Source organism: Danio aesculapii, chromosome 15 (genome assembly GCF_903798145.1).
Source record: "Danio aesculapii chromosome 15, fDanAes4.1, whole genome shotgun sequence".
In the NCBI taxonomy this organism is placed as follows: domain Eukaryota; kingdom Metazoa; phylum Chordata; class Actinopteri; order Cypriniformes; family Danionidae; genus Danio; species Danio aesculapii.
Window position 1 is genome coordinate 5,407,767 of NC_079449.1, and position 12,550 is coordinate 5,420,316.

At 34.9% G+C, this 12,550-nt stretch overlaps 1 protein-coding gene across 2 annotated transcripts in view; it reads right to left on the minus strand.

Annotated features, from left to right (window-relative positions):
- actn4 (actinin, alpha 4) overlaps positions 1-12,550 on the minus strand; it is a 120,671-nt gene that overhangs the window by 33,924 nt on the left and 74,197 nt on the right. Inside the window, exons 7-8 of one of the 2 annotated variants that reach the window (XM_056473098.1) lie at positions 9,239-9,320; positions 5,034-5,119 (exon numbers count right to left, since the gene is read on the minus strand). In XM_056473098.1, the coding sequence (XP_056329073.1) occupies positions 5,034-5,119; positions 9,239-9,320 (168 nt within the window). Of the gene's footprint in view, positions 1-5,033; positions 5,120-5,493; positions 5,580-9,238; positions 9,321-12,550 lie in introns of both variants that reach the window. The other variant, XM_056473097.1, reaches the window with a different exon arrangement.

Below are 12,550 nucleotides of genomic sequence, written 5' to 3' on the forward strand. Positions count from 1 at the left end.
GTTCTGTCAATCATCTGAAGGCGGTCTTTATGCCATTATTGGTTGATCGTTAGAAAAATTTTGCATACGTTTTTTTTTTTGACTAGCTTCTGATGATTGGCAGACAGCCTCTCGTTAGCATGTTGAGCAGAGGAAAAGTAAATTTCGCTACGTTCAAGAATAAATAAATGTTTGAGAGGGGGGGATAAACTTTCAGTTTGGCATTTTTTTTTTATTCCCCCAACATCAGAGTAATTTGTTTAATTATTTATATATTTATTCATGCAAGAATTTGTGGATTTTTTTTATATACATTTATATATTGTTCTATTTATGCAGGAATTTGTGAATTTATTTGCTCATTTATATATTTGCGTATTTATTTATTTATTGTTTTTGCAGGTTTCGTCCTCCATACCTGCAATGTTTGTTTTATACTACAATAACATTCTACAGTTGTGTTTTACAGCCATCTATTGGTAAATCACACTTCCATGGTTTTACAGTAATTACTGTCATTTTGTAAATAATGCTTTTTTTCCAGTAAACAGTTGATATTCATTCCATAAAATATTCTAACAGTAAGAATTTTATGTGAGGGTTTAAAAAGAATGTACAGTTTTTTTTTACAGAAATAAGAAAAAATATAATATTTTCAGTAAATGCTACAGCGCGTGTACTCTAAGGCCATGTCCAAATGTACATGGGCACTTTCATAAACTGAGTTCTCCCCAATCTGGACACATTAAAACCATTTAACACACTGTGATGCATGTTAATGGCATGTGGAACCAATAGGCTATATATTTTTTTATGCTGTGTTCACACTAAATGCGGAATTAGGTATTTGTGCAAGTATGCTGCATGCAAGTCAACGCAAACCTGAGAAAAGTGGATTTCCGTCAGGCGGTGCGAATAATGTGTATGGAATTCACATCAATTCCTTTTTTAGTACCTAGATTGCAGCTATGCACAAGCAGTTTGACAAGAGAGTAAACGGTCATGCCCAACTGAGCCCGTTTTCTCTCAAGGTTGTTTTTTTCCTTCACTTTCGTCAATTGGTAAAGTTTGTTCCTCACCGCTGTCGCCACTGGCTTGCTTGGTTTGGGACTTGTGGAGCTGGCATCGATGGATTTGCTCTTCATTGTTTGGACTCTCAGCAGTGAATATTAAACCACTGAACTAATCTGAACTTCAACTCTGGAAACTGGACTGACACAGTTTCATTTTACTAGAACTTCTATGTTAAGCTGCTTTGACACAATCTACATTGTAAAAGCGCTACAAAAAGAACGATGAAAATATATTTATTATCTGTTTTTTGTCCTGTCTCTGTTATCCTGTTGCACTGTAGAAGCTCTGTCACGAAAACAAATTCCTCGCATGTGTGAACATACCTGGCAATAAAGCTCTTTCTGATTCTGATTAATTGAATTGGGTGTGAACTCAGGTGTGTTGGCCAATCAGAAAGGAGAGAACAGTGCGCACACTAATGTCATGAGGTAAAAACTATTAATGGCCACACTGTACACAGAGTTTCGCACCTGATACAGTGTTTTTGTGTAGACAAACAGCCAAACCTCGTACAAAAAAAAAATCATCATTTTTCAAAATACCCGTGTTCGTGTGCAAAGCGCCAAAGTTAATTATTTGCAATTGCAGCGCTACATTTGTTGCAGTTTTGTACTTTGACAGTCTGAGAAATTTGAACATTATGTGTAATAAAACAAAGCTTTGACATTATAATTGCATTGCACAGTTTTAAGTACCAAATAGTTTACTTCAAATTAATGTTTATTCATGTTTATGTAATATAATAGCTTGTAGCTTATCAGGCTACAGTTAGAGTAGCTTCCCCAACACTGAACAAAATAAAGACACATGCTTATGTAGACAGACAACAGAACATCTGAGAATCAAACCTGTAACCCCAGTGTAGTAAACTCAATATTGTGAATTGCATTGTTGTGATGTTCATATCTATAGCCTCCGCTGTTATATCTTATTAACAGTGCAAATATAAAACATCGAACAGCAAAATTCAGCTTTTAAACAAGGTTGTGATATACAAGTAAACCTATTAAGAGTATTAATAACAGTGCATGGAAAATAAGTGCATGTATAGAAAGTGGTGATGGCAATGGGTATAGTGAAGCCCAAAGCAGTGATCAATCAAATCCAGCCTCAACTCATGTCACGTTCACACCTGGTTCAGTTGAATTGGTTTCTGGCTCGGGTTCACGCATTCATCCTGGATTGATTACATATTAAGGGATCAGCTGGCTATAAATTCGACATTCCTCAAAACGTCAACTGGATATCTTCTTCATTTGAGGCTCAGTTGACTCAAAGAATGCAGGCTTTGAAATAAAAAAGGATGGCATCCATCTGGTGGTTTGTTTCAAATTTCTAACCCAGAATAAGTCAACGCCATATGTTGAGCCAATAGAGTTGGAAGACAAGACTGAATAAACTGATCTGCATCCAACATGATTATGTCTGTTTATATACTGTGAAGAGAGCAACTATCCTACTGTGACATTACTACAGCGCATATGTATAGGCTAATATAAACATAGCTCTCAACAGTGTGGTTGGCATTTGGCATATTGATTATAAGTACATTAATGCAAGAGTTTGCAATTTGTGTACTTGTGTTGAACTTCACTAAGAGTATACTGGGACACTGAATCAATAACAATGATTCCTGTATTCCACTAAAGGCCTTTTGAACATGTACTAGCTACACTTACACTAGACTACAAAGAATTATTTTGGCTATAAATCAGACATTTCCACAATGGTAGACTAAATTCTGACTTAATTCAAGGCAAAATTGAAAAAATGTATGTTTAAAATGTGTTTAAATATTTGAGCTGAGTCTCATTTCAGAGGCTGCATCCTCTGAAGGCTGCATTCGAAGGGTCATGCACGACGCAGGCAGTAATTCGAAGGCTCCTTCAAATGCAGCCTCAAAATGCGTCCTTCGTTTCCAAGGTAATGAAGGACACAACCGTTGGATCCTTTGCGGCCTCGAACGTCCCAAGATTCATTGCGTGCTGATAACAGCAGGATGTTTTTAAAAGAAAACTTCAGATTAAATGTATGAATTAGGTTTATTTTACTTGGATATCTAAACAAATGTTAAAAAAACAAAAGAGTGTGAGATGTCTTGCTAAAAAATGATTTTATAGACCGTTTACATGTTTGTGTGTAACGTAGACTAACCATGTTCAGTACACTTTATGCTATTCAGCGCACTCAAGCGACCACTCCTCCATCATTGATAAGCATGTTTGTGTGCTCATTATCTGGGTGAATACCTATTGCACAATGCAAATTTTGATTGAGGTCTTTTGGATTAGTAGTTTTTGAGAAAAGATGGGAAAAGTACCGCCTTCGGATGTGTATGGAAGACGATAGGTGTTAACGGTGTTCCGTACACGACTAAAATAGTGTTCCGTACAGGGCGCATAACTTTAATCACTGGCAAAAATGGGCATTGTTTGAACTCTTATTAAAAACTTAAAGTTTGAAATGAAATGGCTTCACAATCATTTATTTTTTATTTCAAGATTATTTTATTACAGCACAACAATTTAAAATATTAAAACATTAAACTCATGCAAATTAACGCTAACTTGACTGACCTTTTATCAATATTAACATTACTGCACAAAGTCTCTCAGGCTCTCTCTGGTGGAGAGTTGTGCCATGTGGTCATTACCCACAACTGACGTTTAAATATTCCCATTTCAAAGCATTTATTAAATTAAAAGATAATTTATTTAACAATTTGTGATCACACAGTATTACAGTCTTTATGAAGTGACCATTATGTTATGCATAAATTAAATGCAATTGCATATTGTCGTTGCTTTAAATGTCTCCCCTCCCAGGCGACACTCGCACCTTAAGCTTGCCCACTGTCTATTTTCATTGTCTATCGCATTAGGTGGATGTAGCAAACTTACTGAATTTTCTCGGAAACATATAGTAGGAAGGTCTCTGTTGTGCTTGGGGTTGAAAGGGTGAGATATAAAGATTGCACAGATATGTAGCTTGCCTACGACCCGTAAGTATTTATTCAGAGATTAGCGTTAAAAGGTAATCTGTACGGAACATCGTTGTGTACGGAATATGGTTAGTCTACGTGTAAACCTTGCCTTGCCTTCAGATCACCTAAAGTAAGTTTTAAAATCACTTTGAAAAAAAGTTATTACAAATTTTATTACTGCTTATTAACAGCAGCTGTTACGGTTGCCTGACGAGATCTTTCCGAGGTGGGGTAGATCGTCTCATTTTAAAACGCTTGGTTCAGCCTGTGAGGACTTCGAAGAACTCACCTTTGAAGGCTCTAAAATGAGACACAGCTATTCTTATTTGGTTCCATTTGTGTACAATTCTTGCATTCCTATTATGACATCATCAAAGAACATTAACTGATTCAGAACAGCTGTCTAATATTCTACTATATATCAAAGGTCTCTTCAAGTGCTTTGAAATATAGCAATCTCAACTAAAACAGACGAAGAGAGGGTGGGACAGTGTAGCTCCTCCCCTTTTTACAAAACAGCAAATCGTGTTTTGTTCTCGTCACAGCTCTGGCAGTGAGAGTGGTTTAGATCAAGTGCATCAAATGAATAGCAAATGAGAAGGGGGCGGGGCATGTCAGATACTAGAGAGCATTTGATTGGTCAGAAGATTTGATAAGAAACTTATGAGTTAAAAGTATGAGTATGACTTAAAGTATGAGGTGAAAAAAAAATAAAAATCACTGGATCTATTTAAATGGAAGTGACAAACTGTTTATATCTGTATATATATTGGAGCACATTAGCTAACAGATATCCTTAAAACTAACATTTATTTTTTTCTATTATAATTTCATGAGACATTTCATATAGTCCATGAACTGATTGAAGTTTTTTTTTTTTGTTGCTTTTCCTGTGTATTCATTTGGACCAAAATACAATGAACCAAGACGATAAAACCAGGTATGAACGGGTATCAAGAGTTTCAAGACCAAGAGTCAGGGTTCAAAGGCTTCTCACCTTCTGAGCACCTGAGAAGGCGTGATAGAAACAGGAGACGTAGGTCATAATAGCCTTCTCATCCGGCCGCAGAGTGCCCACGATATCTATAGCAGAGCCAGCAGAGAATAAAAAGAGAGAGAAAGAGACAGCGGTGAAGCAAAGTAACCCAAAGCCTGTGTGTCCCCACTGAGAGAGGAGAAATAGGAGGAGATTGTTATGCATTTTATGGGCTTCCCCCATTGAAAGGGAAATGGGGGGTCTGGAATCCTGCGTTAAAACCCTGGCAACCCGCGAAGAGAGAGAAAGAGCCAATCCGCTGTTGAGAAAGTCGAAGGGCCAGAGGAGGACTGGTTAAAACACACAAGTTTGATGGTGTGTCTTAACCAGCATCCTCTTTTAATTATTCCAGGACTGATGGAAAAAGCCATGCTGAAGAAGAGCTGTTCGGGGATGGGGGGAGTTAGGGGTCATTTGGTACCTTCTGGGCTCCAGAAAAGGCATGGTAGAAACTGGACACATAGGTCATTATGGCTTTCTCATCTGGACGTGCTGTGTTCACAATGTCTGCAGGGAAACAAGAGTTATACACACATGCACACACACACAGGGATGCAGACACGACTCAAACGCACACACGTGCATGTTACACACACATTGACACACAATAAATGACATGGGACAAAAATGGGGGTAACAGTTTAAGGTTGGTCCCAAACGACACGCTATTTATTTATCAACTGTGTAGTGTATAAGCTTAGTCCCAAATAAAAAATGTTTAATTCTAACCATTTTCTCAGGCGATGTTTAACAGTAGCCAAATTATTAGTGAAATAAAATTAATAAGAGTTAAAAGTTGTGTCCCAAATGGCACACTATGCACTTGTACACTCAACCGTGTATTGTATGAGTTTGGTGTAGTACCAATTTTTTTCATTCAAACTATTTTATTAGCTGACGATTAACAGTTGCCAATTTATTAGTGAAATAAAAACAGTGGTAAGAGTTTAAAGTTCTGTCCCAAATAAGACCCTATTCACTTATGCACTTGTACACTCAACCATGAAGTGCATGAGTTTGATGATGTCCCGATTTAAAAAAAAATTCGAACTGTTTTATTGGCAGATGTCAATGCCAAATTATTATAAAAAATGGTGGTAACAGTTTAAAGTTGCATCCCAAATCACACACTATTCACTTATGCACTTGTACACTCAACCATGTAGTGTATGAGTTTAGCATTTTATTACTGAATGAAAATTCAAACCACTTTCCCAGGTGATGTTTAACGGATGTCAAATTATTAGCGGAATAAAAAAACGGTGGTAACAGTTTAAGATTGCGTCCCAAATAAGACACTATTCACTTATGCACTTGTACACTCAATCATGTAGTGTTTGAGTTTAGTGTCATCTCAAATGGAAAACGTTTTATTACTGAATGAAAATTCAAACCACTTTCTCAGGTGATGTTTAACGGATGCCAAATTATTAGCGGAATAAAAAAAAAAATGGTGGTAGCAGTTTAAAGTTGTGTCCCAAATGACACTATTTACACTATTGTACACTCAACTGTGTAGTGTACGAGTCTGGTGTTGTTCCAAATGAAACTTTTTTTACTAAATAGAAATTTTAACTATTTTCTCAGGTTGGTTGCCAAATTATTAGTGAAATAAATAAAAAGGGTAAGATGCATCCCAAAGGACATAGTATTCACTTACAGTATGTACTTGTACACTCAATATGGTAGTGTATGAGTTTATTGTCATCCCAAATAGAAACTTTTTTTTTTTTACTAAATAGAAATTCAAACCATTTTTAGGCGATGTTTAACGGTTGTCAAATCATTGGTCAAATAAAAAAATGGTGGTAACAGTTTAAGATTGCGTCCCAAATCACACACTATTTACTTATGCACTTGTACACTCAACTATGTAGTGTATGAGCTTAGTGTCATCCCAAATGGGAAAAGCTTTTTTCAAGACCTGTTTTCTCAGGTATTTTAACGGATGCCAAATTAATAGTGGAATAAAAAACAGTGGCAAGAGTTTACAGTTGTGTTCCAAATAAGACACCATTTACTTATGCACTTGTACACTCAACTATGTAGTGTATGAGTTTAGCGTCATCCTAAATGGAAAACTTTTTTTTTTTTTTTTGCTAAATAGAGATTCAAACCATTTCCCAGGTGATGTTTAACAGTTGCCAAATTATTAGTGAAATTAAAAAGGTGGTAACAGTTTAAGGTTATGTCCCAAATAAGACACTAGTCACTTATTCATTTGTGCACTCAACCATGTAGTGTGCGAGTTTGCTGTCGTCCCAAATGAAAACATTTTTACTGAACGAAAATTCAAACCATTTTCTCAGGCGATGTATAACGGTTGCCAAATCATTAGTGAAAGAATCTACTAACTACTAAATGGTTGAATAAGGTATTTTCATCATATAATACCATCATCTAGGTATTTTAAGTGCACTTTCTCTTTTTAGGATTGTCAAATGTGAATGCACTACTTACTTATTTATACTACAAAATGGCGTAGAATAGTGTATTAGTCTGCAATTTGGGATGCACCTCAAGTACCATTTTTCATTATTAACTAGCGGTTTATTAAATGCCTATTATTAAGATATTGGCTGTTAATTAGGATTTATAATGTACAAACTCTGCATGGTGTTATTCTACATCCCTAATCCTACCTAACACATAAACCCATCTACTACCTTAACTATTGATTTAGCAAATGAAGTAGCAAATTAGGAGCTAATTAAAGGCAAAAGTTACAGTTAGTCACTGAATAAAGTGACAAAAATGGCCAAACCTAATTCACTTGTAGTACAGTATGTGGTATTCAGTGTACTATTTTTGATTTGACTGATTTGAATCCTAATTGTTAAGTTTTATTGAGGACGTATAGTATGCAAAGTGCTTTTTTTAGCACACTTAAAGTACATTATTAGTAAACTATATTATCACACAACATTATATTAAGCTATATAAATCTAATGGCAAATCTCAACTGCTTGACTTCAAGAATCATTATACACCTAATACTAATTTCCCAAATGTAACCATAAAGGCATAAATATGTTATAATGTATTACACCATTTTCAGTAAATCTGCTCTCAATTGTAAGGAGTGCTAGAAAAAACATAATTTTAAATGTATATTATATGTATTTTACATCATATGTATATTATACAATTTATTAAATGTATATTATAAGTCTATTTTTATTATTTTAGCACAAATTTACTTCAATAATAATCATTTAATCAGTGTAACACTAATTAGAATTATGTCAATTTGGATTCAGAACAATACACAAGCACACACACACATATATATAAAATCCAGTAAGGCATGCTCTGATGCAGCAGGTTGAACAGCGACATGGACAGATCACGCCTGAAGGAGAAACAACACGCTGCCATGGTGACAGTGTTTGTGGAGGACATTAAGTGTGGGCGTTTGCACTGTCTGTGTGCTGGAGACCAGGAACAACTCCTGGAAATACAGGGCATGTGCTGACATGCACTAAACACACAAACTGTAAAAACATCCATTAATTAACAACTTCCTTATGCCAAGATTTACAGTTTAGCTCCATTTATTTACAATTGTGAATTGCATTATGGGAGCTTAACTACTCTGTTGACTTTTGATGATGTAAATGTAACAATGCAGTTAAACAAAGTGACTTTTAGGGACATTTTAGTAGTCTGAAACAATATATTGTGTAAGAAATTACATATATAGAAATAAGTCTGTAAAATAAGAGCATAATAAAAAATACAAGCAGTTTATTACCAGGTTTTACTGTAATTTACAACACCAACACACACAATATATACCCTCAAACTATTAGAAATGTCACTAAAAGTCACTTTTTAAAACTTTTCAACATTAAAAGTTACTGGAGGAAAGATTAAAGTCCTCACAAAAGCATAAATAAAATAAAAACTAATCTCATCATACAGAAAACTGTTCATTTATGGATATCTTTACAGTTCACACACACTTTAAGCAACCTTTACTCACTCTATCACCTCCCCCGCCCCCGATGCACACGCATACATGCGCATGCGGACACAAATGCACGCACACACTCATCAACATGCAACCAAAAGCATGCGTAATGCACTTGATACACAGGAACAGAAATAATAATTGATTTGCGACATGCACAAACGCAGAAAAAATAAATAAAACAGTGTATTACCCTCAGCATCCAACATCTTGGGGATGTCCAGGTATCGCTCTGCCACTTCGAAAGCATTGTTCAGATTGGTCACTGGGTCATCCTGGTAAAACCGTAATAAAACGTGAGCTTCAGCACTGTGTGTCTAAAAACACATCTATAAATTTCCAAAACATCAACCCTATCTATCATCCGGCAAGGTCTAAATGTCATTCAACCACTGCATGTTTGATTATTAAATCATTTGGCTATTTTGATTATTGTGGTCGCTGAATGAAATGCACTTGCACAATCTCAGCTCTTCAGTATAAAGCCTGTTTGTTAATGTCTCCACACAAAACAACAACCAAAATCACACATCTTCCGAGACCAAAAGCGTTGACTGCATTGAAGCCTGTTATTATTACATTTTATGAAAGTAAAAAATAAGATAAGATGCAATTTGCAGATGTATATCACACAAGTAAGAGTTTTATTTCTCCAATTGGCGCAGTGATAAGCAATTGCATACATGTTGATTTTATTGAGTTACATTACCTTGAGCGAGTTACATTTTTAGACAAATAACAAATGTACATCAAAATGCACAATTATTATTATTATTATTATTATTATTATTAGTAGTAGTAGTAGTAGTAGTATATAGTCTATACATTTACAGTCGAAATCTGAATTATTTGCCACCCTCTGAATTTTTTTCTTTTTAATTATTTCCCAAATGATGTTTAACAGAGCAAAGAAATTTTCACAGTATGTCTGATAATATTTTTTCTTCTGGAGAAAGTCTTATTTGTTTTATTTCAGCTAGAATAAAAGCAGTTTCAATTTTTTATGAACCATTTTGATGTCAAAATTATTCGCCCCTTTAAGTTCACTTTTTTCCGATGGTCTACAGCAGTGTTTCCCAACCCTGTTCCTGAAGGCACACCAACAGTACACGTTTTCAACCTCTCCCTAATCTAACACGCCTCAATCAACTCATCTGAACATTGGAAGAGACTTCAAAACCTGAAATGAATGGATCAGAAAAAGGAGACATCCAAAATATGTACTGTTGGTGTGCCTCCAGGAACAGGGTTGGGAAACACTGGTCTACAGAACAAACCATCATTATACAATAACTTGCCTAATTACCCTAACCTAATTAACCTAGTTAAGCCTTTAAATGTCATTTTAAGCTGTAGAAGTGTGTTGAAAAATATCTAGTCAAATATTATTTACTGTCATCATGACAAAGACAAAATAAATCAGTTATTAGAGATGAGTTATTAAAACTATTATGATTAGAAATGTGTTGAAAATCTTCCCTCCGTTAAACAGAAATAGGGGAAAAAATAAACAGGTGGTTAATAATTCAGGGGGGCTAATAATTCTGACTTCAACTGTATAAGTATACCCCTCACAACCCTCTTTTAAATTCATATTTTTAATAGGAAGCTATACAATATTATATTTATGCATATACATTAGAGTACTTGCTCAAACTAAGCCTGTCTTATGTGTAGAAGTATTTTATAGTATATGTTAGTTATGCATGTTTTTTTAAAATAGCTCTTAGGTCCAGTGTTGTGTTTGTATGTATTTATGATTAATTTATGTAGCACCGTTGTCCTGCGAGACACGACATTTCGTTCCTCTGTATGTCTACACATGTAGCAGAATGACAACAAAGCTCGACTTGACGTGATTAGAGTCAAGTAAATAAGTAGTTAAATTACTTGACCCAATACCACATATAATCCATATAAATCTCAATGCATGGACAATTGCAATTAAGCTTAACTAACTTTGTCAAACCTGGCCTTTTCGGGATCTTTAAACTAATACTTAAAAATGAAATACTTAAATTAAACATTAGAAGCATCAGAACATGAAATGGCTCAAAGTATGACAACCGAAGTTTCTGAAGGTTTCATTGAGTCAAATTTAAGACTTTTAAAGACCATTATAAATGAAATTTTAGACTTATACAGGGCTAAACACTAATGATTATTTCTAATAGCTCAGTTGGGCCAATAGATTTTTTTTTGCTTGCAACAATAATAATTTTTTTTAGCAACATACTTTAAAGCAAGGGTGTCAAAGTCAATTCCTGGAGGGCCGGAGCCCTGCAGAGTTTAGTTCCAGCCCTGCTTCAACACACCTATCTGTAGGTATCAAACAAGCCTGAAGCACTCAATTAGTTTGATCAGGTGTGTTTAATTGGGGTTGGAACTGTGCAGAGCTGCGGCCCTCCAGGAACTGGCTTTGACACATGTGCTTTAAAAAAGAAAGTCGTATACACTATTTTCAACATAATATTACCTTCTTATTTTTAAATGACAAGTTTAGCATTGTTAAAAGTATATTATGGAAGCAATTACATAAATAATCAAAACATATATATATTTGGCTTTTGGTCCAAATGGAGTATAACTTAATGCATCAACCTAATGCATTTCTGTTATAAAACCTTACGTTTCATGCCTATTTATAAATATTATGTCTAGTCTACTCGCCCCTTACTTCTTTAAATAGTTTTTGATAACATTAAGAGATGTATTGATCTGTTATTATCATGAGGAATTGTGTAATTGTATTTAGTTTTCTTTCCCTGATTTTATTAAGATGGATTGTTGGTGATTGGATGGATGTCTACCCGATTGGGTAGCTTTACTTGGACAGAGGAAAATTAAGACCTGTTTAAAATTAAGACATATAGCACAATATTTCAGTGAATTTAAGCCTTAAGGCTTTAAGACCCTGCAGATACCCTGGACATCATATTTCATAACATACCTTAATATTGTCATTTATTTCTAAGTCAATTCCATGTTCCTTAAAGTGTAATTGTTAGACAAACATAACCTCCTTTAGTTAAAAAAATATGTATTAGTATAATAAAAAATACAGTTACCCTGTTTCTCTCAATTGATTTATGTAGAAATGTTTTGTTTATTTACAGCAGGGCTGACCAACCCTGTTCCTGGAGATCTACCTTCCAGCAGATTTCAGATGCAACCCATATTAAACACACCTCTCTGTAATTATCAAGTGCTGTTCAAGTCCTAATTGATTGGTTGAGGTGTGTTTGATCAGGGTTGGAGCTGAACTATGCAGGAGGGTAGATCTCCAGGAACAGGCTTGAGCACCACTGATTTACAGTATATAAAAGGAAAATAAATAATAAGCAACCAATTAAATTACACCAAAATGACAAGTAATCATTTACTTTCTCAGAAAATAAGTAATTTAATCACAGTAACTAATTACACTCTACACTGATAAGCGATTCACATAACCCATTTTTTTTATTCATCCATACTCATTAATAACAATCTAAATAACTTCCCT